At 45.8% G+C, this 27,324-nt stretch overlaps 1 protein-coding gene across 1 annotated transcript in view; it reads left to right on the top strand.

The window, feature by feature from the left end:
- Window positions 1-4,571: 4,571 nt before the first annotated feature.
- Window positions 4,572-27,324, top strand: part of MYBPC2 (myosin binding protein C2) — a 59,950-nt gene continuing 37,197 nt past the window's right edge. The window contains 3 exon segments of the mRNA XM_066629281.1: window positions 4,572-4,665; window positions 4,668-4,751; window positions 27,106-27,195. Coding sequence (XP_066485378.1) covers window positions 4,572-4,665; window positions 4,668-4,751; window positions 27,106-27,195 — 268 coding nt within the window.

Consider the following 27,324-nt stretch of genomic DNA (forward strand, 5'->3'; position numbering starts at 1 on the left):
CAGAAAATAATCTTTGTAGGTTCATGCTTGGGCTCTGGTGCCATGCCTTTAATCAAGGTCAACCCATCCATGAGACCAACTGAGGTAGATGATCTGTGGTAGGCAGGTACTCATCTCTGTCTGCCTGCTTGCTTCTATTGCTCCTCCTTCTCATTCCACTCCCTGGAATTGAAAAGGAAAAGGGGGACAGAGAGGAAAAGGAGGAAATATGGAAGGGAGTGCTGAGCTAGAACATTGGAGAGTGGGAACTGCAGAGGCTGCCACTTTATTGAGTAAGGCTGGGCAGCATCTGGCATGGTAACTCAGGAGGTCTTGGTCCCTCTTTGTCCTTGATGGAGCCATGACTCCTAGTTTCCCTGGGAAGGGAAGAACAAAGTTCATTGATTCATTGGGATGGAAGAGAGCCTCTGGCTTTGGAAGGGAAATGGTGTTCAATGATGGGAGGAAAAGGGGTGTGGACTGAAATTAACCCTACAGTAACAACTGCTTTGTCTCTTCCCTCAAACATGCAACAGAAATCTCTCTCAAGAGCATGTAGGTAAAATTATATGAACTGTCTGTCTTCAACAGAACTGAGTGGTAAAGCTTTTCCTGGATTGTACCACTTTAGGCTACAAGTGTGTGTGTGTGTGTGGGGGGTGCATCTTTGAATAATACCCCAATGGGGGGAACCACCTTCTTCTACAGAGCAGGAAGAATGCTAGGTGGAGTCTTTCTCTCCAACAAGATACTTTCCTATGTGTAGAGAATTTTTAAAAAAAAACCAAAAAGAAACCTGTAGTCAAACATGCCACCTGAGCTGTACAATCTACAAGCTTTCCTGCAAGGGTATACTGTACAGCAGTGTTTCTCAAAGTTTGTCTTCTGCCCTACCACTTCACATGGTCCACCTATTTGATGTACCACTGGAAGTAACTGATGATGTACAAGTAACTATAACTGTTAATATAGTTGTTTTAATTATAAAAAAAAAAATTAAAAAATAGGATTGTTTTTCCTGTGGTGACCACATGGGGGCTCTAGGTCCTAATCAGAGAGAATCCCTTTGAGAAATCTAGATTCCAAGGCTGTGGCTACCAAGCAAGGCTTTAGAGGCCTGAGGCTAGAATGTTGTTCTCACATTCCATCCCTTCTCCCTCCGGCTCTTCCTGTTTCTCAAAGGTTGTCAGTCAGATCTGGGGGAAGGGGGAGCAAATATCAGCCAAGCTGCCCCTCTTGGCTTTGTTCCCCCAGATCAGTTGCCATTAAGTTGGGGGAATTGTCTTTATCTCTACAGTGGGAAGCTTCAAATCCTTTCATGCTTTGGCAGCATGAAAGAGAATGTGAGCTATGCTCGGCCTCTTTCAAAACGGCCTATCCCGTCTTTGAATGGCGTCGCATTCTTAGCCTTGGCTGTCTTTAAGAAGAAAATCCTTACCTGCCATTGAGTTGCAGCTCATTTCTGGTGTTCATAAACTGCTGCTTAAACAGGTATCCAGGTGCACTGCTTTGCCACATTGGATGTTGGTTGACTCAAAGCCAGTTCACATTAGCAAATCGGCATGTAAGTGAAGGTGTGTCTTATGAGTGTATCTGTTCAGTGACTGATGCAGTACAATAATCAGGGATGTAGTTATAGTGACCTATATCTCACATTTAAAGTTTATAAATATAGTAAACTATGCCTATATTATAGTATAGTATACCTATCTCAAATGTGTGTATTTATATATCTCTTGACTGTCAGTGAGCACAGTATTTTACATACAACAAGATTCCTACCCCAAAGAGCTTACAATCTGCAAATTAACACAGGTAGATGGGGGGGGGGGATAGGGTAAAATTATGCATTAATTTCAGTGGCATGTACTTAAGCTTAGTTACAGGAGGGATGGGAAGGGCAACCCAATCCACCGTAACTTCCCATGTGGCGATGCAATGGCGCCAACGTGGTGTCTGTTGTATCCTGCAGGGGAGTTTTGGCATGTTGAATCTTCCTCTACATAAGGGAATATTTATTCCCTTGTCCTAGGGAAGTCCCATGCTGGCCCAAAGCATCTACTTGGATGTGGGCCAGCAATATTGCTGGCACAAGTCTACATGTACCCATGAAGGTGAATCAGGTCTGTGAAGGGAGAGAGGCTTTGGTGGATGCCTCCAAAGGGAGCACCTCTGCTGCTGAACTTGCATGCTTCCCGGGCCTGATCCACCCTCCTCCCTGCTCCTGTTGGATGCTGTCTTGTGTTTTGGAAAAACTACAAAGAGTCTTGTGGCATTTTAAAGCACTAACAAAATTATTTTAGCATAAACGAACTGGAACCCACTTCATCAGAGATCCTTCATCAGAAATCCTCAGCTGGCAGGTGTATACAGGGCTGGCTCAAGACCTTCAAGTGCCTGAGGTGGTGTGCCAAATGCTATCCCCCCTTATTTGGTGATGTGACAGCCTCTGTTTATCCCATAGCCTAAAAGAACAGGGAGAACAGTACCACCAGTGGTACTTGAGGTGGTGTCTGTTGGTACTCACAGGACCCCTGGACTCCTGCCACTCTTCACATTCAGGGTGAAGACTCCTGCCACACATTCAGGGTGGGCTGTAGCTCCATGGAAGAGCACTGGCTAATGGCATGTGTACGGTGAAGTCCAAGATTCAGTCTGTGGTATCTCCAGATAAGTCTAGGAACTACCCCCATCTAAAGCCGTCTAAAGCCATAGAATACACATTGATTGCCAGCAATCAATGTGTAGACAATATAGTCTTAAATGGACCAATGATCTTGCTCAGTACCTTCCTAGTTTTTCCCATAGCAGCTTGAGGGTGTAGTGTGGCAATGGCCTGGATCATAATCGCGTGGCGCAAGAGGAAAGACCTTCACTTGCCTAGAGGTGACGTGGGTGGCTACCTAAGACAGCATCTTTTTTGTAATTTCACCCCAATAATGGCACTCCCCAGCAGAAGCATACTGGTTAATGCCTTTCAGGTACAGTCCTGTTAGCTTGATCCTTCAGAGGCCAATTGCATTGATCCATTCTCAGCCACTGCCTACTTATTTGTTTTCAGGCTGGAATTACATTTGTTCTATCATTGGTGTTTAATGTGGACTCTTTCAAATTATGTTTATTAACTGCCTTGATGACCAAAATTGCGGAATGATGGATTTTACATATTTTATATAGATAGATTAGGTTCACTGGACACTGTCTTGTGTTTTGAAAAAGGGTCCTGTGGCATATTATGCTGAAACATATTTTAGCATAAGCTTTCATGTCCTGGAGCCCATTTTGTCAGATGCTTGAAGTGAAATCCTCAGTTGGCAAAAGTATAGAAGGCAGGCCCAAGATCTCCAGACATCTGTGGCGGTGTGCCAAATGCTGCCCCCCCCTTATCTGATGATGTGCCAGGTTCTGCTCTTTCCACTCCTTGGATTGCAAAAGGAAAAGGGGGACAGAGCAGTAGAGAATTCTGGAGAAGAGAAGAGTGGTGGGACACTCTAGTCCACCATTCTCCTCTCCTCCACACTACCTTTTCTGCATTTTCCAGGCAGGGAGCTGTGAAGGTGAATGGGTAGATGGATATGGACTCCCTCTGCTAAGCTGCTGCTCAAGGCAACTGCCTCAGTTGGCTTCATGGATGGACCTGGGGATGGAGAAAGGAAAAATAAAGAAAAATAGATAAATGGTGGCATCAAAGGACAATGAAATGAGATACCTTTGTGACCTTTTTAATATACAGCTTAAATGTGAGTTGTAACTACAGCAAGGATTTACAACAACAGAAGACAAAAGCATCTTCCCATCCTATGGTAAGTTAATTAACACCTGTGTTGAGATAGGAACAATGTTTATTAGAAGCTGAAACCAGATCTATGAAGAATGGAATGAAATGGCTATGGAATGTGAGTGGTATAGTAGGTGTCTGTTCTTTAATGTTATTAAGAATATTTATAAACCTCAAACAGCTTTGCCTTTTTTTCCATTGCTACAATGCTCCCTCTCTTACTTCCTTCCAATCTGTTTTTAAAATTCACTTTTCCAGTGAAGTCTTTGGCCTAACCCTGTAGTCCGCTCTCCCTACCATAACTAAGTTTAAGCGTGTGCAACTGAAACACTCATGTATGTATTCTTCCCTTTATATGCTTATCTCTGCCTCCATTTCCCTAACGTTTCTCTGTCTCCTTGGTGCCTGTCTAGATTGGAAGCACCTTGGGGCAAGGACCTGTCCTCTCATTTGGTGTAAAGTGTCATATACATAGATAACGCAATAATAATTAAATACAAAATGTTTTCCAACGAAAGGTTCACATAGCAAAAATTGGGGGAAAAAATGGCTCCCTGTCGTAAAGGGGTTCCCAATTTAGAAGCAGACAGCTTAAATGTATGAAACAAGCACAAGGATCATTTCAATCAGCTAGAATTGGTTAGTTTTGCATTCCCCTTTATAGAGGCCCTGTTTTCTGGAGTGCCGTTACTCCCCCCTACCTCTTTTCTGGAGCCTGAGCTGGTTTATGCCTGAATTTCCCTTCCCTCCTCCCTCCCTCTCTCCAGCTGGGTTCTTTTTCTAGTAAGGCCAAGCCAGGGATTTGAAGACGTTTATGCCATAGCTCTGGAATTTGGCACTGGGCCCTGGGGGTCAGGTGATGCCTTCTCACTGTCCCCTTTGCTAGGTCTTTAAAGCGACTGGGCCAAGTGTATTCCCCGGGGAGAACCTGCACTCAAACGGGCACAGCGGATCTACCCAGTGATTGTAGCCATGCCTGAACCCACTAAACCTGGTAAGGGATCATCTGTGTGGTCAAGGTCATCCTGCCAGTGATGCTAAGGAGCTTCCGTTTTTTAATCAAAAGAAATGTGGGATATTGGGCCTAGGATAGTGGGGATTGTTACAGGTGTGGTTTGAGTTTATACCCCTCTCTGTCTCTGTGCATTGGGAGGCAATGGGGTGATTTGACCCCTGTATTACCCCATCATCCCAAACTTTGGATTCGGGGTGTTTGCGTGCGAGGATCTACCTTCTATAGATGTTTTTGCACTTAGTAATTCACTTTGGAGTCTCTCTGGAGCGGTTTCTACAAACGTTTCTAACCTAGAAGGGTATATAGAAGATAGGAGAGAAGCATTTGCAGCTTGAATGTACATTCTGGAAAAATGGGGGCCTGAAGTTTGCATTCTGAAGCAACTGAAGCCACAACACTGCTTTCCGTCCCTCTGTGTCCACAACCCAATCCAGGAAGTGGTTGGAGACAGCGGTTCAGGGGTCTACTGGGTGGGTCTTTTGCAAAAAGGGGGGCACATGGAGATGTGCTGGGGTGCTATGGCAGAAAAAGGGCTGAAGAAAATGGCCCTAAACATCCAATGTGGATGTACTGTTGCTTGTTTAAATAAAACGAGCAGGCACCCCTTGGAGGTTTTGTGATGTTCTGAAACAAGGAAGACAATCATGTCAGGTTAGAAATATCTCTTAAAATACAAGAGAAAACAGATCAGTTTCTGTTCTCAGTCTGGCAGCCTCCTCCGCCTGGGAAACACATTTTAACAGAGGCAGTATGGAGCAGTGGTTAGAATGTTGTAATTGGGTCGGGAGGGGGGGCTCTTGATTCAAATCCTCACTCACCCAAAAAGCATACAAGGTGACTTTGAGCCAATCATTATGGGCCAAACAACTTGCTACATCAGGTGCACAATTGGCCCTCCCTGTGTGTGTGTGTGTGTGTGTGTGTGTGTGTGTGTGTGTGTATTTGGACTGGGAATTTGGTGCATGAGTCTGAGGAAGGCTTTGACTCTTTGGTCTTTCTGGTCTCCTGATGTGATTGGCCCCAGTGGCTGCTTTCTTCCTGCAAATCAGAGCTGCAAATAGACTTAACAGTCCAGATTTGCAAAAAATGAAGTCTCTGTACATAAGGACCATAATATAACCCCCCCCCCCCACACACACACACATACACTGTAGTCCTGATCTTATAAACTCTTTGCTATCATCTATTTATAAAAGAAATTGTTGGCCCAGAGGCAATATAAAGGGTTGGCCAGGCTGGACCTGACTGAAAACCTATACCCATCAGAGGGTTATCTTTGCCAAGTCAACTCCAAAAAGCCCTTAATACTAGTTGTAGTGGTAGCACACAATACACAATCAGGGGGCAAGGAGGTATTACTGGTGGGCAGGTTAGCTCTTTGTCCCAGAGCTCTCTGCAACCAGGTGCTGCTACCAGTAAGGCCCTATCTCTCTGCACAACCCACTTCACAGGGATGTTGTTATAAAGACAAATGTGTGTGGGGCGGGGGGAGAACATTGTATGCCACCCTGAGTCCTATGGAATGGAATATGATAATGAGTTAGCTCCACTGCCCAGCCTCTTCCTCAACTAATATGCCACAATGTTCAGTCAAATTCAGAAGAATCCCACTCTGCCCCAACTAGTGGTCAACTGAAAGTGGAGTGTAGCATAGTGGCTAAAAGCTGCAGATCTCTCACTTATGCCATAAACTCAAAAACTGTGCAGTCATGTACATGTTTACTTAGAAGTAAGTCCCACTATGTTCAGTTACTCCCAGGTAAGTGTGTATAGGATTGCAGCCTAGGCGGATTGGCCTCTGCTACCTGGGTAAAGAGATACTTTTAAAGTTGTGGCTCTCTTATATTTAGCAGGGGGAGAGGAACTATCCCTATTCATTCCAGAGCAGAGCTTTTTCAGTGGCTGTTTGCTGGTGTCTCTTGTGTCTTTTTTTTTTTTTCAAAAAAGAACAGGGAACCATTTCTCATTTCTTTCCTGTGAACACCGCTTTGAGCATGTTCTTTTGTTGAGAAATGGTAAATAATAAATCAATCAATAAAAAAGTGGCCGTGGGCAAGTCAGCCCTAGCTGCAGTATACGGAGATGGTAATAACACTTGCTCACTGTACTGGGTTGTTCTACAGACAACGCCAAGATAAAGCATGTTTTGCACATTCCTGAAATGCTGTACAAATGTTAAGTATTATTTTACATTCTCCCACCAAATCAGTTTTTCCTTAAAAATGCTTTGGTTAAACCCTTCGCCCCAAGTACAGTGAAGCGCAATTATGTATAAATGTATTCATCCCTTGTGTTGCCTCACCCACTGTAAAATTTCAACTGTAAGCTCCTCTGGGCAGGGACCTAATTTTATATTACACTGCTTTGTAAAGCATAGGGTATAGCAAGCCACTAAAAAATGAAACACAATCTGGTGTTAATATTATCCACAGATGCACAGTAGAAATAACCTGTCAAGGGGCAATCCCGCCCCCGCCCTGTTCTAGCAAGCAGGTGGCTACATCATTTATGATAGCTTATACTTCTTTGCCTCAATAGATACTCCATCCACAGCTAATAAATCATATAACTATCTGTCAGTGAAAGCACTGAGCTGCCACTCAGCCGCTGACCGCAAGGAAACTCTGGCGAAAGGAAATGTTTTATTTCATGGCCCCCAAAAGCACCACCTGGAGTTTCTCTTGTAAGAAACTGAAAGACAATCCACTGAAAGACCACCAAGTCACACACAATACAGGGGTGTGGGTGTCCCTCCAAACAGAGAGGAGTTTGCAACCATAGCTACAGTCAACCTGTATGTATTGGGGCTGTCACCTGAAGAAAGCATAATGCATGAATGTTAGCTAGTTACTTGATCAACAGTCCTATCCTACCCTCTCCTCTAAACCCCCCCCCCCGCATCCATGCCAAATAGGCATGCACCAAATAGGGGGCAGGGGAGGAACCTGAGGGCAAATGGGTGGTAAGCATAAAACATTTATACTTACCTTATTTATATTTACAGGGAGCTGTCTATGTGTCTTCTCAGACATAAGATATACTATGTCCACCAAGAGAAAAGGGGAGGAGAGCTCCTTATCGGAGAGAGTGGATTGCTGCTGGATCCATTCCCTCCCCCGCCAGTTTCACTTCCAGTCTGCCCTATCCTGGTTCCCACTGCTGCTTCACCTGGTCTGGTGGGTACGGTGAGGTCTGGTGGCAGAGCTATGGCTTGTAGCAGCGGTCACAGAATGGCCCCTTTGCTGTTGTAATGGACTCCACACAGCAGCCCAATCCACCATTGGGATTGGGTTGTAAATAATCAATTAAAGCAGGGATCACCAAACTTTTTGGCCAGAGGACCACATCAAATATCTGGCATGGTGTTGAGGGCCGGAAAAAAGAAATTTAACTATAAAATTTATTTAAATAAATTAGAGATGGAACTTAGATGAGTGAATAAATGAATGAATGGGCTCATTCATTCAGCCTCTCCAGCCCTTGAACACCCTCCAGACACAACCAGAGCATAGTTCCAGTCATGTTTGGCCAAGTGGGCCAGAGGCTTTCAGGGGACAAGAGGCTTGCCGTGGGCCGCATCTGGCCCCCGGGCCGGGGTTTGGAGGTCCCTGAATTAAAGGTACATAAAAATAATTTTCTGAAGCAAAAAGTAGACTTTGCTGCTAGTAATAATCCTGATTCCAGATGATTAAGTAATTCCAAATGAAGTAAAACATTCAAAATAAATTCACCATTTAAAAGAATAACAGTGGTCTCAGATACATACAGAATGGACCACAAATTTAGCAAATTGATTATCTCTTCAAAAGTTTCTGGAGCTCCTACCACACTGCAGTCACTACCCACACAGAAACTTAGAGTGGGAAGCAGGAACAAAATGAAATGGGGAGGGGCAGAAAGGAAGGGAAAGCTGTTTGGGTGCCCTGTTTTATGGTAGAGAAAGCAGGACAGAAACATTTTAAGTAAGGCAGTAAATAGAGTGAAGAAACACTGAAAATGGCTGCTCTTTTTGAGAGCCGGAGGAGAGTTGATGTGGGAGATCTGGCATTTTTAAAAAGAGTTAATGGCTACTGTGAATAGGACCTCTTCCAGAGTAGGTCCTCAGTGCTGAAGAGAGGGGGTTAAATTGTTTCCTCACACCATCTTCCTAATGAAAATCCCCCTCTGAAGCTGCTACTTGGCCTGCGGGAACTTACAGGTGTCCATCCAATACCTGCATGTTTTGTCCTTTTGGACAAATAGCAGCTGGTGATGGTTGGCGATTCTGGTCACGTGATACTCTCAGGGCAGCAAACTGTCTTGAGTTGACTTCAGAGAATATTTATTTTCCCACATTTTTACACCACCCTTCCTCCAAGGAGCTTAGGGTGCTGTATGTGGTTCCTTTCTTCCTTTTGACGTCACAACAACCATGTGAGGTAGGTGAGGCTGAGAGATAGTGACTGGCCCAAAGTCATCCAGGACGCTTTGTGGCTGAGCGGGGATTTGAACCTGGATCTCCGTCTGACTCCCAAACCACTACTGTACCATTCTGGCTATTTGGATCCTATTCACCAACCACCGTCCTAGGATGTATGTGGCACATGGCTTGACTCGCATGTTCAGGTCCTCTCATCTGGATCTTTTGGTGTGCTGTTGCTCCAGTTTTCCAGTCCCAATGGACTGTGGGTTCATCCTTGGGGAAGAGGGTTGGGTTTAGTGACCTTGTTACCTCCAAACCTTTGATGTAGTGGTCCAGTGAAGCACATGCTCCTCCTAGCACTTACGCAATAACAAGAGCTGGGATTGCGGGAAATGTAGAATCTGTTTGAGGCTGTTGGATGCCAGAGGGTGGGGGCTGTGTCAAGAGGATGGCAAATGAGGCAGCGGGGAACATGGGACTTGGCCTGGGGGCCATTGTGTTGGTGCCAGGAGGAGGACCTGGGATGAAGCCAGCCTTTCCATGTCTCTGTGCCAAACCTTAGATGCATTACACATCACCATCACCCAGCAGGTGCCATCAGCCCAGTCTGAACGGGCAAGCAGGAGAGAGGTGAAGTTTTGAAGGGGAACAGGAGGCCAGGAAGGAGGTGGTGTTTTGTGGCAGAGTAGGCTGTCAGCAAGTTTGCAACAGCGGACTTTGTAGATAATTTTCTGGAAAGGCACTGCTCTCTCTCTCTCTCTCTCTCTCTCTACGCGTGCATGCATGCGTATTTGTGTGTGTGTGTGTGTGTGTGTGAGAGAGAGAGAGAGATGGAGAGAGAGAGAGAGAGAGAATGCTAAAAGGGTCTAATGATGAAAACACATTTGCTTATGGCCTGCCTTTTAAGGTAAGCGAAAACCTCAGCACCCAAAAATCAACAAGCAACCTGCTTTGGCTAGTGTGGTGTTGTGCCTAAACTATGCTCTTTGAGCTAATAAGTTGTCCCCAGTTCAAATGTCACCTCAGCCACCAGCCCACTAGGGCTGTGGATAGATGTACAGCGATTTATTTTGCTACGTAAACTGCTTTGTGCACTACTTTTTATTGAAAAGAGGTATTTAAATATTTATCATAATCATCAGTAAGAATAATAGTACATTCTGTGAATCCACACTCACCACTGTTTGGAGAGTTGTGCACTTTTCCTTGATTCACAAAATTTGGGCTGTTCCTGTTCAAATGTATGTATGACTGAATGCCCCCCCCCCCCCAAAAAAAAAACCTTCATACAAGTAGATAACTGTTACACCATGGTGAAGGCTAGGTCATCCTTGGGGGAAGAGGGCTGGGTCTAATGACCTTTTTGCCACCTCAAAACCTTTGATGTAACCCCTATCTGGAGGTATATTTTGGATTGCACCCTGCATTCACCAATGCTGTTCTACATTTCCTCCACACTTCCTTATTCCTGCTCTTTCCTTCTGCCTTTTCAAAAGGTGGGCAGGACTGAGTGGGACTGGAGGGGAGGGGAGGAAGTAATGGAGCAGTGGAAGCAATAGCAGTTCACCAAGAACAGGGTTCAGGAAATAGGGATGTCCGAAGACTGTTTCAGGGACTGGTTGGCAACCTTCAGTCTGCAAAGACTATGGTATAAGCCAGGGGTGTCCAAAGGTTTTGGCAGGAGGGCCACATCATCTCCCTGACACTGTGTCGGGGGCCGGGAAAGAAAAGAGTTAATTTACATTTACAGTTTGAATAAATTTACATAAGTTTACATAAATGAATATATTAAAGATGAACTTATATGAATGAATGAAGGTCTTGCAATAGCTCAAGGCCTATAAAAGGCCTTGCACAAATCAAGGCTGGCCTTTCCTTTGCTGCCGCTGCATCACAGATGTGAAACAGGGCTGGGGTTTGGGCACCCCTGGTATAAGCCTACAGCACCTGGTATTCCCAGGCGGTCTCCCATCCAAGTACTAACCAGGCTTGACCCTGCTTAGCTTCTGAGATCAGACATGTGCAGGGTAACTGTTGTTTAGCGATTTTCAACCAGTGTGCTGCTTCACACTGGTGTGCCATGAATGGTCCGCAGGTGTTATTATTTTTTAATAGGGTCATTGGGTGATGTGAGCCCCCCCCCCCGGCAGTGCAGTGTGCCTTGTCAATTGCCCAAAATCTGATGGTGTGCCATGACAATTTTAGCAACTTCTCAGTGTGCTGTGAGATGAAAAAGGTTGAAAATTGCTGGGCTGGTCCATCCATGAAGTTGAGTGAGGTGGTCGCCTCAGGTGACCAGATTGGCCAGGGGTGTGTGCACCTCTGCCAACCATTTGTCTCCACTGCTTCTCCTCCTCCCATTCCCTGAATTGGAAAAGAAAGAGGGGGATGGAGTGGAAGTGTTGAGGAGAGGAGAGTGGTGGGTAGAGTGTTGCTAGAATACTGGAGACATGCTAGCTCACTGCTCCCCTCTCCTCTGCACCTTCTCCTTTGCTCCGCCCCCTCTTCCTTTTTCAGTAGGAGTGGGAGGAACGGAGACTGGAACATCACAGGTCACAGAGAGCAGCATGTGGTCCGCCATCTCAGGCCTGAAGAGGTCTTAGGCTGGCTCTGGACAGCTGGAAAGTGTGCAGTTTTTCACTGACACCTCTGAAAACACTACCAAATCCGTTTCCTCTTCATCCTGCTCCTCTCGCACTTTGGACAAGAAGCACCCCTTCCGTATATTTGTCCCTCTGAAACACCTGTACGTCCCCCCTTCCTTCCCTGTGACTGCATCAGATCAAATCCCTCCAACTGGCAGGGTGGAAGGCTTTATGGCTCTTACTCAGTGTCTTTAGATTTCTTTCCCAGGATGTGTCACAATAACATCCTTATCTCCTTTTACAGTACATTCTTATCTACAAGGACTTTGTGAGGTGCTGGCAGGCTAGGCAGAGAGACACCGTTCCCCAAGGCCACCCAATGAGCGGTAGGGAATGAGCAGAGATCCGGGTCTCCCACAGCCATGCCCAATTCTCTGAACAGGATGTTTGCATTATCTTTTGCCAAAACCAATTTCGAGCACCGAAGAATCTGGGAGCCCAGGCAAAGGGCTATACTGGAATTCTCAGAACTGTCACAAAATTATAATTCCCACAATTCTTTGGGGCTCATTGTCGTTCAGCAGAACTGGTTTCAGTTTATAGCAGGGCTGCACTCAGATGAGGTCACTGTAGCTGCAGCAGCAAAATAGCGCCTAGGAAGTGGAAGAAGAGAGAGGTCCAGTTCTGTTCCACCAACCTGGTCCAACTTCTTGCTTTGAAGTAGTTAAGACATAAGAATATAAACATAAGATTGTGAGAAGAACCCACACTGGTTCAGACCAAAGGCTCATCTTGTACAGCTTCCTGCATCCCACAGCAGCTCACCAGATGCCTCAGAGAGCACACAAAACAGCAAGATACTTGTATCCTGTTGTCACTCCCTTACACCTGGCATTCTGAGGTAGCCTATTTCTAAACCAGGAAGTTGCACACACCCTGCTTGTAGCCTGTGATGGACTTTTCCTCTCTCCAATCCCCTTTAAAGGCATCTAGGCTAGACGCCATCTACCACATCCTGTGGCAAGGAGTTCCACAGGTTAATTACACGCTAGGTAAAGAAATATTTTCTAATTGACTAGTCTTGTCACATCAGCCTAACGAAAGGACATTAGAAACCCTTGGAGGGAGCCATTTAAACTCCACAACCATGATTAAGAGAAGTCAGTAGGAAGTGTGCAAGTAAGTGTGCAGGACGGATCCAAGACCTGCATGTGAGGCACTATGCCAAATGTTGCTCCTCCTTGCATGGGCATCCTCTGTTTCTCCCACTCCTTGGATTGGAAAAGGAAGAGATAGACAGAGCATAAGGGCATAAATGTGAAGGAGAAGAGATTGGTGGGCTAGTCTAGCCCACCAACCTCCTCTTCTCTACACTTCCTGTTCTGTTCCATTCTCCTCTTCCTTTTCCAATCCAGGAAATGGGAGGAAGAAGAGGAGAAGCAATGGTGGCAAAATGGGTGGACAGATGTGAGTACTACCCACCAATGTGCTGCCTGAGGGAGTTGCCTAAGTTGGCCTCATGGATGGGCCAGCCCTGCAGGAGTGCATGCACCCAGACTGCTAGTGTGGATTTTACTAGTGCCTTGCAATCCTCCAGGATGATGGCTGTTTAGTGGCCCATTCAGCTAGGCTTCATCTAAAAACTCACTACCACAGGTACCTGGACAGCCATAGATCTTTGCAGGGTGGGGGCTGAAAGGAACCTTTGTTCGGTTTCAATGTGGGCAGAGCAAGCAGTTGCCTGTTTCTGGAGAAAATCAGCCAAAGGCAGTCCTTGAGCGTGCAAAGGTGTTATTGTTGCTTTTAGGGACTGATGGTGGTTTAGGACTACAACACTGCAGGCCTATCGGCTTGCTATTTGCAAGTTGAAGTATGAGCTCAACTTGTACATATCTTTTAAAATGAACATATATCAACTTGATGGTGTGTTTAAAACAACTCTGTAAGGTTGATAGAGATTGTTATCCTCAACTTGCAGCTGAGGATGGGGGTGGGGCTTGACTTGCCAGAGGTCACCTAGTGAGTTCATGGCAGAGGTGAGATTTAAACGTGGAAAGGCATGATTGGCAGCTTAGAGACCAGTCCTGGGCTCCTAGTGTTGGCCCTAAGCTGCTGCTGAGTGTTACAAATGTGCCGTAAGGCACGCCTTCAACACTCCTCTGGGTCAGCGAGGTCCCAGTTCAGCACCAGACCACGCTGAGCCCAGTGCCAGCTGGAAGTCTGCTGCCCACCGCCCAGAAGCAAGGGAAGAGCTCTGGGTGGTGGAGAGGTGATGCGGGAGAGGCATTCTGGAGTGGGGGGAAGATGGGGGAGGGCAGGGGGAGGGGAGGAACTGGGGTGGGACCGGCGGAGCTCTACCCCATCAGGCCAGAACCCTGTGTCAGACCTTCTGGCCTGACATGCGGCTTCTCAACTCTGCCCAGCAAAAGAGTGGACGCAGACTTTAGTAGCCCCATTGTGGGACCTGCACCCTTACCTGGGGGAAGGGAGCAAATGTCCCCTTCCCCTGAGGAGACGCCAGCGGTATCCATTTCAGTGCCACTGCTCCTCTGGGCACTGGGCAGCTCAGGATTGGGCTGTCAGTCTCTTAGCCTTACATTGTACTGCACAGGATATATGGGAAAGCACAAGTGAATGAAAGTTGGCCATTCTTGGAAGTTGCAGGATATGAGGAAGAAGTGGAGGTATTTGCACCTGCCTAGCCTGTGCAAACTTGGGGATCACAAATAGTGGGTGTATGAGTGAGTTTATGTGAATATACATGTTTGTGTGTATAATGCTCAACTGTCCACCCTCCCCCTCACCTTTATAGAGGCGCCAGGCCAGGCCAGGCCAAGCCAGGCACTTAAGCAAATACAGAAGCATCACTGTCAACAAGACTCACCCTTTATCCTGTCTTTGGATTCCCTGAATATTTTGGACGTTCCCCAAGTCACTTGTTAAAATATTACAGGATTGTATGAGGCTGGCTGTACCACATGGATTTCCTTGTCAGTTTGAGAATGCCAATTGTGGTGTGTGCACTGGGGTGAGTGTGCATTTTCTTTTTAATTAAAGTGTTTTGGTGTACTATGTTTGTGCATATGTATATTGTACATCAAAATACACATAGTTATGTCAAGGCACATGCAGACTAGATTCACAAGCCAGCACAGAGTTAGGTCCACGGACTCCCCCTTAATTTCAATGGGATGTAATCTGCCTAACTGTTGCACACTGGATTGAGGTCTAGATGTGTCATATGCTATGTGTATATGTACTTACATGTAGGATTCTAGTTTGCTGAGATATCTCTCTGTTATATATATAAATACAGGAAGCTGGACTAGATGGGCCTATGGCCTGATCCAGTGGGGCTGTTCTTATGTTCTTATGCAAAGTGAAAGCATTTATCTGTGTGTGTGCGTGCGCACACATCAAAAGACTTATTGTACACAGGGCTGCATTCTTGTTGTGTGTATTTTGGTCTGGAGAGGATATTTAGGGTCAGAGAGAGCATTCAAAGCAGAAGTGCTCACATATGCAAACATCCCTGGCATGGATGACTGAGGGCCCAATCCTAACCAGCTTTCCAGCTCCGATGTAGCTGTGCCAAAAGGGCATGCCCTGCATCCTGCAGTGGGGAGACAGTCATGGAGGCCTCCCCAAGTTATGGGAACATTTGTTCCCGTGCCTTGATGCTGCATTGTGGTTGCACCAGTGCTAGAAAGTTGGATAGGATTGGGCCCTGAGCCATTACTGTGGCAGGCAGAACCTAACTCAAGCATCCCTGCCACAATTTTGTTGGATGTTTGCATATTTTTGAATTCTTCAACAGTGGCTTGCTGTTGTCTGGCATCAGTATTATTCACACCTGCAGGCTCTTTAGCTTTGCACAATGTAACTGATGAAGGCTTCATCCAACAATATAAGGGTTGTACTGTATGGATCTTGGGGTCTGTGCACCACATGTTTCATGCACCAACTGGTTCAGATTAGAGGCTCAACACCCTCTAATCTCAGCCAACTGATACATGAATCACACTTGTGCCTTTAAAGGGGATTTTATTATTTTTACTGTGTGTGTGTGTGTGTAGTGTTGTGATGTAAGGAACACTTTATGATGTTCCTGTGTGTGTGAGAGGGAGATGCATGTTGGTAACAGAAGATTTCATGTGCGGTGCATGCTTGTGTGGTGTAAAGCAGTATTCTTCAACCGGTGGGATCATTTCAGAGGTCGTGGCAATCTTTCAAAACCTGTGCAAGAGAGGGCTTGGATCCAATCTCATAATGGTGCCTTATTAAAACCAAGCTTTTGGTATAATTGTGCACAGCCTCTTCTCGCTGTTTTGTCTCATAGCTCCTAAGGCTGGCCCTGCTCAGGTTGCTACCTCACAGGGCTGTTGTGAAGACACAAGAGGTAGGGGGAAAGGGTGGGTGAGCGCAGGCAGATCAGGACCCAAGAGGGGCGCAGGATTGGTAGTGGGTCCCCAGTCTACTTATTTTGGGGGCTGTGGCCCAAGAAAGGTTAAAGACAGTAGAGAGCATGTGTGATATTTTGCCTAACTGGAATTTCAATTGAGTGGTCAGATATGTATGTAGTATATAGTTCATGGTAGGTATTTTATATACATACTGGAGCAGAGAGAGTCCAAAATCCGGTGGTGATAAAAATGATTAAACTAAATAATAATAATAATAATAATAATAATAATAATAATAATAATAAATTCTTCACAGTTTAATTACTCCTGTAATGGTGGATATTGAGTTGACAAGGAAGGCCACTCTGCACATGTTCAGAGGCACTTCCATCCTTGGTATTATTTCATCCATTCCAGAGCTGAGCTTGATCATTACAAACAAGGCCTACATCTTTTAGTTTTGACCTGCCTATTGGGCCATCTCTGGTACACATAACTTGATGTATACTCTTTGTACATACACACTGTGGTGTCTGTTGGAAGTGTATATATTGTAAGTGTAAGACACACTGTGGTGTCTGTTGGAAGTGTATATATTGCGGGGGATGTTTTGCAATCTTGTGTCTATCTTGTGCATATAAGAGGTACCTGCGTATGGGCCCAGTCCTATCCAACTTTCAAGTGTTGATGCAGATGTGCCAATGGGGCATGCACTGCACCCTGTGGTGGGGCAGCAGTCATGGAGACCTCCTCTAGTTGAGGGAAGTTTTGTTCCCTCATCTCAGGGCTGAACCGTGGTTGCATTGGTGCTGGAAAGTTGAATAGGATTGGGCTCCGTGCGTCCCACCCTTCTCAGTTGACTCAAGGTGGCATTGTCTCAAATATGTTATATATGTATATTTATTGAATGATATATACAAAAGCCAGGATGGTGTAGTGCAGGGGTGTCAAACATAAGGCCTGGTGGCCAGATACGGCTCCTGGAAGCTTAAGAACATAAGAACATAAGAACAGCCCCACTGGATCAGGCTATAGGCCCATCTAGTCCAGCTTCCTGTATCTCACAGCGGCCCACCAAATGCCCCAGGGAGCACACCAGATAACAAGCTTTTTATCCTGCCCTCAGGCTCTTGGCTGCTGATGTGTTACAGCTGAAATGGCAGCCCACATGAAAATTGGACTTTCCCAAATCTTGGAATATGATCATGATTTGTGTACTTCTTCTTTTGTCATTTGCAGTTAATGAGTTTCTATGTGAGAACAGAGTCTGATTTCTGGCCATTAGCTGCTTAATGATGTCATGTTCTGCTTAGTGACATCACTTCCGGCCCTCAGCTGGAGCCCTGAATGCGAACTTCAGCCCTCTGCATGAAACGAGTTTGACACCCCTGGTGTAGTGGCTTGGGAGTTAGACCTGGAAGATCCAGGTCTCAGCCACAAAGCTTCCTGGGTAACCTTGGGTCTTTAACTCCCTTTCAGCCTCCTGTACCTCACAGGGTTGTTGTGAGGACTAAATGAGGGAAGGAGCCCTGAGGTCCTTGGAGAAAGGGCGGTATAAAAATGTGGAAAAATAAGTACGTTGAAGGTGTCTGTGCATTTCAGGGCATGCGTTAGGTATGTGATCTAAGAAAACAATTACTGTAAAGGCACATATTGCATCATGTGTGGTACGCATCTTTTAAATTGTTCTGCTATTAGTCTCCAAATAATTGCATGTGTACATAAGCGCCAGGCACAGCAAACCAAACTCTGAGTGTACAGTATTCTGTTGCTGTGTACAGGGAAAAGCAGTATACAGTGTAGATGGATACTGAGGTTCAAGTGTTTTTGATTAATCTCTTGGGATGTGTTCCCCGCCCCACCTTTCACCAATTTACTGGAGACCACTTCTCTTGCCTGTGGGGTGCTGTCTGCACTGGGTTGGTCTAGTGACAGCAAAAACCCCAGACAGAAGCAGGAAGGGGTAAGCTGAGAGGCCTGGCTTGCCTAAAGTGCTGATCTCAGGGGATTCTGCTCCAGCCTGGGGGTTGAATTACCTTCCCGATGAAGCAAGAACAGCATGAAGCCAGGCAGCTAATTATAAACCCTTCTTGGCCTTGTCTGCTTCCTTGGAGCACGGATCCCTGTTCTCTCCGTGCCCCTAATAGGACACAGGGTCCCCGAAAAGGCAATGTGAGACGGAGGCTGGGAAAGGTCAGGAAGGCACTCAAGAAGCCATGAAGACTTGCAGGTGGATGGGCTAAATTAATGTCCCCTGGAACAGTTCAGTAGGTCTGTTAGGCCCTGCTGTGGTAGAAACACTTGTGTTTGGTGGGACTGGGTTCTGAAACCCAGCTGAAGATCTACACCAGTGGTTCCCAAACTGTGCACTGCAGCACCTAAGGTCATCATGGGAGGCCGCCGGTAGTCTCTTCTAGCTCTTCTGGGTGCCTTCATCTTGAATCACACAAGATATCATGCAATTCTCATGAGATTTCATGAAAATGATGTTTCACACAATCCAAGATAGTGGTGCCCAGGAGAGCTGAGAAGAAGAGGCCGCTATGAAAGAAGGGCATCGTGACCTGGGTAAGATTGGGAACCACTGATCTACGAGGAGTCTTTAAAAGTAGAGCAGGCTGCTGAATGCATGAATTGTGGCCCATTGAAATGTACTTCTAGACCAGCCATTTTCAACCACTGTGCCACGAATGGACTGCAGGTGTGCTGTGGGAGTTTGGGGGTGGGTCATTTATTAGTAGGGCCATTGGGGATGTGAGCCTCCTGCTGGCAGTACAGTGTGCCTTGTCAATTGTCAAAAGACTGATGGTGTGCCTTGACAATTTTAGTATATTGTCAGTGTGCTGTGAGACAAAAAAGTTGAAAACCACTGTTCTAGAGTGAGGCTTGGGAGCCACTTCCTCTCCTCTCCTTCACATTCACTCCACTGAATCCTTCCCCACTTGATTGTTGCCTGTCTTCCTTCCCAGTTGGGTGATGATCAGGTGCGATCTCCCTGTGCTACTCCCCACCCATGTGGGTCCTGTCTTCAGACTGTGTTAAGGACCCCTTTCTGCAGGGCCTGCCAACACTTGAAGTAAATAAAAAATTGGCACCTGGCTAGGGTCTGGGAGTAGAGCCAGAGCAGTTTTGGGATGGAGCTAGAGGGAAGAGGAGCAATTTTTGTTTTGGGGTAGAAGCAGAGCCCACTATTTTTGCTTGGTCCAGAGAGGGGAAATGGCTTTGCATCATGTATCCTGAGAGGTGAGTCCTCTCTGTTGCACCTGCAATCTCTGAAGGAAGCCCCAAAGCCACTGGGATCCACTTCCCCCTTTCACACTCCCATCTCCTACTGGGAACTATGCAAAGCATGCTGGGGATGAGCCGAGCCCTGCCGGTTCTGGCGGAGTCCAGGCGACAGCTGGACCTCTCTGTCGCTCATCCCTCTGCTGCGTTGACCATGGCCCAGGCGGTGGGGTTATTATTGATCACTGGTGATGATGGCTCAGCACTCTGCACCTGGCTATATTAGGGGGTCAGACGGGCTGGGAGGAAGGAGTCAGTGCTGGTGGCTTTATTGGGAGGCGGGGAGTGCGGACTCAGCGCATACTGGGAATGGAGTAGGGACAGCGTCATGCAACAGAGTGCTTACCGGCTAAAATGAGAGGTGCTGGGGCTCAATCCTGCCTGGATATCCCTCATTTGAAGCTGGAGACAAGCGTGCTTCCTAGCCTCATAGGTGTTGGTGACAATTGTGATTGCTCAGTGGCATGGCAAAAGCACTCTGCACATGCACAAAAGATTGGGATTGTCCTGGATGATGGTGGCCTGAGTCAAAATTACCCCTTTACTTTCTATAACGGGCAGAACTTATCAGAGGGTAAGAAGGCTTATCCTTTAGAAACAGGGAAATTAAACTTTTCCTGGCTTTAAAAAATATCGTTATTTTCCTTTCTCTGTTGTCAGCTTTAGAATAATATACCCTATGATTACGCTCAGTGAGAAGCAGATGAAATACTGTTCACATAACTAGGGCTGTCGCTTGATTTAAAAAAAAACAAACTCTTAGCTGGTTAATCTTATGGTTAATCATTTAATTAATGATTTAATTAGTTAGTTAATTAATCAGTTAATCAGTTAATTAATCAGTTAAGGCTGTAATCCTAAGCATGCTTATCTTGGAGTAAATCCTGTTGAATGTAATAGGACTTACTTTTGAGTTAATGTTTGTTGATTGCACTGCAAACTGCATAGATTTGCATATGAGAAACAGCCATATATAGAACAAAAGCATATTTTAATTGTTTTGAGATACAGTAATACATTGCAGCTGCCCTCATTTCAGGAAGGGAATGCTTTTCTGCTGGTACTTGCCTGTTTCAGTCTGTATGTTACGTGTTTTAAAAATATTAATACTAAATTTGTACTAAAAGTACCAATCTGCTGTCCAGTTTGAAAGAGGGCACCTTTTAGTCAATCAAAATAATTTTAATCAGTCTCAATAAGGGGCTAAACTTTGCAGCCAATTATTAAGTCAGGGCCCAATTCTTTCCAACTTTCCATCACCGGTGCAGCCGCAATGCAGCCCCAGGGTAAGAGAACAAATGTTCCCATACCTTGAGGAGGCCTCTGTGACTGCTCCCCTCTCCACTACAGGATGCAGCGGAAGCCCCATTGGCACAGTTGCACCAGCACTAGAAAATTGGATAGGATTGGGCCCTAATTTTACTATTTCAGCCCGTTTAGGCTTCAATGGCCTCAGCAGAGAGCACTGCAATATATATATATATATATATATGTAAATCATATCTCTCTCTCTCTCTCTCTCTCTCTCCCTCTCTCTCTATATATAATATATATAAATCATATATATCTATATAAATCATATCTATCTATCTATCTATCTATCTATCTATCTATATATATACAGTGCTTTTTTTGTAAATAAAAAGGTGCAGGAACTCACAACTTGTTAATCTTTTATTTATTTATTTATTTATTTATTTATTTATTTATTATGTGCTTCCCCCCTAAAGATGAACTTACTTCTGAGTAGACATGCATAGGATTGGGCTGTCAATCTCCACATCCCCTTCTCCCTAGCTATTTTTTCTACACATGGGGAAAAATACTGTACAGGTGCACTTGTAGCATGTAGTATGTAGTGTGGCACTACTTCGAGGAGAGGAAGCAGTGAATGGATTCTGAAAAATGGCTTACATGAGTTCCATGTAGTAAAATTACTCTAAGCAACTGTGGGAGTAAGAACAAAAAAGGAGTGGTCCTTAGGTGCACATAGAAACAGCTATGTTTGCAAACAAGTGATTAAATATGGTTTAATTCAGGTATCAGAATACTCTGTGTCTTTGGGAAGGCGCTTGGCATGCAATTGTATGTCCTCTGCTGCCCTGAGCAGCTGCTGTGCATTGCTGGAGAGGAGCTGCAAACGCTGGCTGGCGGAGGGCATGCTTGTGGGGGAAGGATGAGGAGGATCTCTGGCTGGACAGCACATTGTACACATGTAGAATCCCTTTTCACCTGCCCTTAGCATGTGACAACGGGTGCAGATATATATCTCTGCCAGGATTAAGAGCCCAATCCTAGGTATGTCTACTCTGAAGTAAGTCTCATTCTAGTCAATGGAGCTTACTCCCAGGAAAGTGCCTAGGATTGCAGCCTAAGAGCCCAATCCTATGCATGTCTACTCAGAAGTCCACTTTAGTGAATGGGGCTTACTGTGGATAGGATGGCAGCCTCAGGGCCCAATCCTGTGCCTGTCTACTCTGAAGTCAGTCCCATTAGAGGCAGTGGGGCTTCCTCACAGGAAAGTGTGGAGAGGACTGCAACCTCAGAGCCCCTCCTGTGCCTGTCTACTCAGAAGTCAGTCCCACTAGAGGCAGTGGGGCTTCTTCCCAGGAAAGTGTAGAGAGGACTGCAGCCACAGAGCCCTTCCTCTGCCTGTCTACTCAGGCTGCAAGGCTATGACACTTTCCCGGGAGTAAGCCCCATTGAACACAGTGGAACTTACTTCTGAGTAGACATGCTTGGGCTCTTGGGCTGCAAGGCTACGCACCCTTTCCCAGGAGCAAGCCCCATTGAGCACAATGAGACATACTTCTGAGTAGACATGCCTAGGCTTGTGCTGCAGATTGGCACGAGGCTTCACCAGCCAGTTTCCTTCCCCTCCTCCTCCGCCAAGCCAGTACCTGGGCATTCCATGGGTGCCGCAGCCCGTCTCCCTGGCTGGCTGGCTGGTTGTTCGTCTTCCTCCTCGGCGTCGGCGCGTGCCCCCTGCGCCCTCCACCGGCTTGGAAGCTGTGCTGGGAAGCAGAGCGAGGGGGGAGGGGAGGCGGGCTGGGCTCAGGCGAGAGCTTGGAGATGGGGGCAGGAGGGGGTTGTTGTACGGTTAGGCAAGGGCCAGGCGCCCGCCCACCCTGCACCCCCCAGCACCCAACCAGCGAATGCCTCTATTTTGCTCCCCCCTCCTGGAATGCCTCCAAAGGGGAGGGGCCCCTGCAAAAAGGTGCCGGAACTCCGTCCCCCCGCGTTCCATTAGAAAAAAGTCCTGTATACACACACACACACACACACACACACACACACACACACACACATGATTAGCTCCAGAATTCATTTGCAGCGACCAACCCAGAACTTGGTAGTCTCAGGACAACCACTGGATTCTGGAGCCAAACTGGACTCATTTCTGATAGTAATTCACAAGAACATTGAAGGCCGCAAGCTTATACAGTACACATTTGCTTAGGAGGAAGTTGGGTTGTCAACTCTGACTGAGGTTACTTCTGATGATCCCCCCCCCCCGCCCAACATAATCTCATGTCATTAAGCCGAGAAGGCCCAGGATTCTCCAGGCCCAGCAATCTCCAGGATTGCTTTCTGTAATTATGTGGAGATCAGTGTTGATTTCAGGAAACTCCAGCCCATTGCTGCAGGAGTAATCCCCACTGAACTTAATGGGACTTCCTTATGAGTAAACATGGACACCGGGGCAAGCAATCACTTCTGAAGTTCTTGCCGTACTTACTTCTAGCTTTAAAATGCATAAAAATCTTGGCTGAGGGTGAGCTTGGATGTGCCAGAGTGATTCTCAAATGTCATCTGGATTGATGTGAGATCACCTGATGATTTTTGATGGGGAGTGCTGCTCTGTATCAACTGTCAGTGTTTTTATTCCATTTTAATGACTTTGCTTATTATTACTGTTGGGAAATGTAAGGTTTTTTTTTTAAACAATTATTTTTGATGTGGTGGCTGTCATGTTTATTTTTGTGTTAAATGTCTGTCTACCTGTTACTAAGCAGGTTTACTGTGCTAAAAGTCCCATTTTGCTCAATAGGGCTTCTTATTTATGCAAGAAATGTGCATAGGATTGCAGCCTATGTTTGGTATTCTCACAGCGAACACAGATACATCAGCTATGATATGCACACTGCACGATCTTTATAATGCCATCTGGGTTTGAGTGTGGCTCAAATTAAACTGCATGCAGATGGCACCCTGCCTGTGTTTTCCCAAGGATGTTCCTGTCAGCGTGTGTGATCATGGCATCATGCCAAACCATGGTTTCTGCTATCTTGGCACTTCCAAACATACAGGCAATCCATGGTTTGTAATTGCTTGTCTGCTTTTGTTTTTTATCTGCTCAGCACCACCCATTATGACATCACAAAAAATCCATAGTATCAACCATGGTGTACAAATGTGCTTCAAACCACGTTTTACTAGCCTGGCTTGATGGCAGATTGCAGACCATGATGTACCAATTCATGTTAAGGTTCCTTAACAATGGCATGACGTGATATTTCAACTGAGGCCTGTGCAGGGCTTACCTTTAATTCAATCCATGAAACAGCCCTGGAACTGGTTTCTACTACACAGGAGAGAAGCAGTTTAAGGGGAAGGCAATTTGGACAGAAAAAAATGACTGGTGTAGAAAGTGTTCAGTACATCCTCCTTTCCTCCTGTTTACAGACTTCAAAGGCTGCTTTTCATTTTAGAAAACCCTCAAAGTTAGGGGAAGGTAACACAAAACTTTTTGTAACATGTAGCTTGGCCTTGGATTTCAAATAAGTAAGACACATGTTGTCCTTTATGTCATACATTCAGTTGTCTAGAGCCTGTTATTTCTGATGTTCATCCTGAAAAGGCTGCTTTTCAAATAAGAGTTAATTTCAGGTAAAGAAGTCTGCAAAAATCCAAACCTGTTGCAGAATGTATAAAAAACAGCATATTAGTCAGTCAGTAGATGCTATTTCTTGCTATGCTAGGCCCAACAGATAAGCGATACCAACCACAAATGAATGTTTTTATTGGCCTAACTTAGGCTGGCATGGAAGAATGCAAGCTTTTGTGTTTCACTGATCTATTCCTCAGGCATAATTAATATGGTTTTGTGAAGCCCAGAAGCTTGCAAGCATCAATCAGCTGGGCTAATAGATACAGGGCGCAATCCTAACCCACTTTCTGGCACTGACATAAGGGCAATGTAGCTCCAAGGTAAGGGAATAAACATTCCCTCCCTTTGAAGAGACCTCCGTGAGTGCCACCCAACTTCAAGATGCAGCAGATGCCCCATTGGCACCACTATGCCAGTGCTTGAAAATTGGTTAGGATTTGGGCCATAGTTCAGACTGTTGTTGGTTTGTGTGTAAACCCTTACACAAGTGCACTTGAATGCTTGGCAAAAATATCTGGGGGGGGGGGGGGAACAGCATGTGAATGAAAATTGTGTCCCTAAAACATTCACCTAAATAGATGCTTATTCTTGCTTATTTTTTCCATGATTTTCTCTCCTGTAATTACATTTCACAAATGCCTATCTTTATTTCTGCTTCTTGGACACACTCCCTCAACTAGCCAATGAGCCCTTTGTTCTTCTGGGCACCTCTGCAGCTGTTGCCTATGCCTCCTCTAAAATCACCCAGTTTGCTCCCCCAAATCCATCCCACATCCCACAGTTCCTTCGTCCTCCTTCTGTAGGTGGTAATTAGGGTCCTTGCCCTGGATTAACACCCCCCTGCAGACACATTTACACATAGGGGTGTGTGGGAAGCTGGAGAGCAGGCCAAGGGCTGGAAGATTCGGAAAGGGTCAAGATGAAACTGCGTTCAAAGGTGTGAATGAGTGAGGATGCGTTGGGGCTTAGAGGGCATCCACACGGGGGGGGGAGGACATGGTGCCAGCCAAAGGACCACATTGTAGGGACATTCTTCAATACAAAGGTCAAATCTGACATCTGAAAGCCCTAAACAAGCGGTTTTCAATCTTTTTCATCTCATGACACATTGACAAGGTGCTAAAACTTTCAAGGCGCACCACTAGTTTTTTGAAATTTTACAATGTACATTGCACTGCCAGCTAGGGGCTCACATCTCCCAATGGCCCTACTAATAAATGACCCTCCCCCAAATTCCCTCGGCACAACTTGTGAACCATTTGCAGCACACCAGTGTGCCCTCACAACAGGAGAGGAAACTGAACGCTTTCCACATGCGCTGCCTCCGACGCATTCTCGGCATCACCTGGCAGGACAAAGTTCCAAACAACACAGTCCTGGAACGTGCTGGAATCCCTAGCACACATGCACTGCTGAAACAGAGACGCCTGCGTTGGCTCAGTTGGCTGTGTTGGCTCGGTTGGCTGCGTTGGCTGAGAATGGATGATGGCCGGATCCCAAAGGATCTCCTCTATGGAGAACTCGTGCAAGGAAAGCGCCCTACAGGTAGACCACAGCTGCGATATAAGGACATCTGCAAGAGGGATCTGAAGGCCTTAGGGGTGGACCTCAACAAGTGGGAAACCCTGGCCTCTGAGCGGCCCGCTTGGAGGCAGGCTGTGCATCATGGCTTTTCCCAGTTTGAAGAGACACTTGGCCAACAGTCTGAGGCAAAGAAGGAAGGCCCATCGCCAGGGAGACAGATCAGGGACAGACTGCACTTGCTCCCAGTGTGGAAGGGATTGTCACTCCCAAATCGGCCTTTTCAGCCACACTAGATGCTGTTCCAGAACCACCTTTCAGAGCGCGATACCATAGTCTTTTGAGACTGAAGGTTGCCAACATGTGAGTGTGCCATGGCACACCAGTTGAAAATTGCTGCCCTCAACTGTGTTTTTGTCCCGATTTCACCCACAGTGTTCCATCACAATTTACAAGGATTTTTCTGCGTAATCAGGCCCTGAAAATGAATTTTATTTGTTCTGTTTTTACTCCCACTAATTCATACCTGCCATAGCATAGTATCCTCCCGTCCCCATAAAACAGTTGGGGGTGGAAGGTAGACAGTTTAACTACTGTTCAAGGAGGGGGATAGCCATAGTTCTGTTCAGCCCTTTCGGATTTTCCTGATTATCTGATTTCAAAAAGTCATCTCCTTGGCCAGAGTGCTTCTGAGCTTTTACAGAGTGCTCTTCCTTTGTGGAGGGAACTCATTCTGTTTTCAGAATGTACCGAATCTGTGCATGTACAAAGTATCCTTTTGTTTATGGACAAAACAGAAATGCATTCAGGAGCATTAATGTTCACACATTTAGGAAACAAGTTCATGTTTGTTGGTAATATGTTGATGCTCATATTGGTTTTGTGTATTTATTTATTTATTGAATTTGTACTCTGTCTTTCTTCTACACTCAAGGTGGCTTACAGTAAAACATCAATACAACTGTAAATAAAACAATACTAAAACAATGAAATACAGCAAACACCATTTACTGTATTCATTATTGACAAAATGAACTTTAAAGAACTCTCCCCTCCATCCCCCAAGAATAAATGAATCCTTTAGAAAGGTATGGCAAGGGGTTGGGGGTTATGTGTATTATCCCTTATGTTACTCTGTAAGGAGCTATGAATGTGGATTGCGTAAAAATAACAGTAACAATGAAGAATAAGCAGGGCCAGTGGGGTGCATGCTGTCCTTCCTGATTTTTTGCTCATTCATTTACAGCTGCAAAGAAGAAAGAAGTAAAGAAAAAAGAAGACCCAAAGGCAGCGAAGAAAGAGGAGAAGAAAGAAGAGAAGAAAGATGAGCACGCAGGTGGGGTGAAGAACTCCATTTTGGCATGTCCATGTACACAATTTAGAAGAAAATGAGGGAAATTCTGCACCATGTTGTTGGCGGGTTGGAAGCATGACTTGCTCTGGGAAACCGCAAGTTTCCAGCTAT

This window comes from Tiliqua scincoides, chromosome 5 (assembly GCF_035046505.1).
Source record: "Tiliqua scincoides isolate rTilSci1 chromosome 5, rTilSci1.hap2, whole genome shotgun sequence".
NCBI lineage: Eukaryota > Metazoa > Chordata > Lepidosauria > Squamata > Scincidae > Tiliqua > Tiliqua scincoides.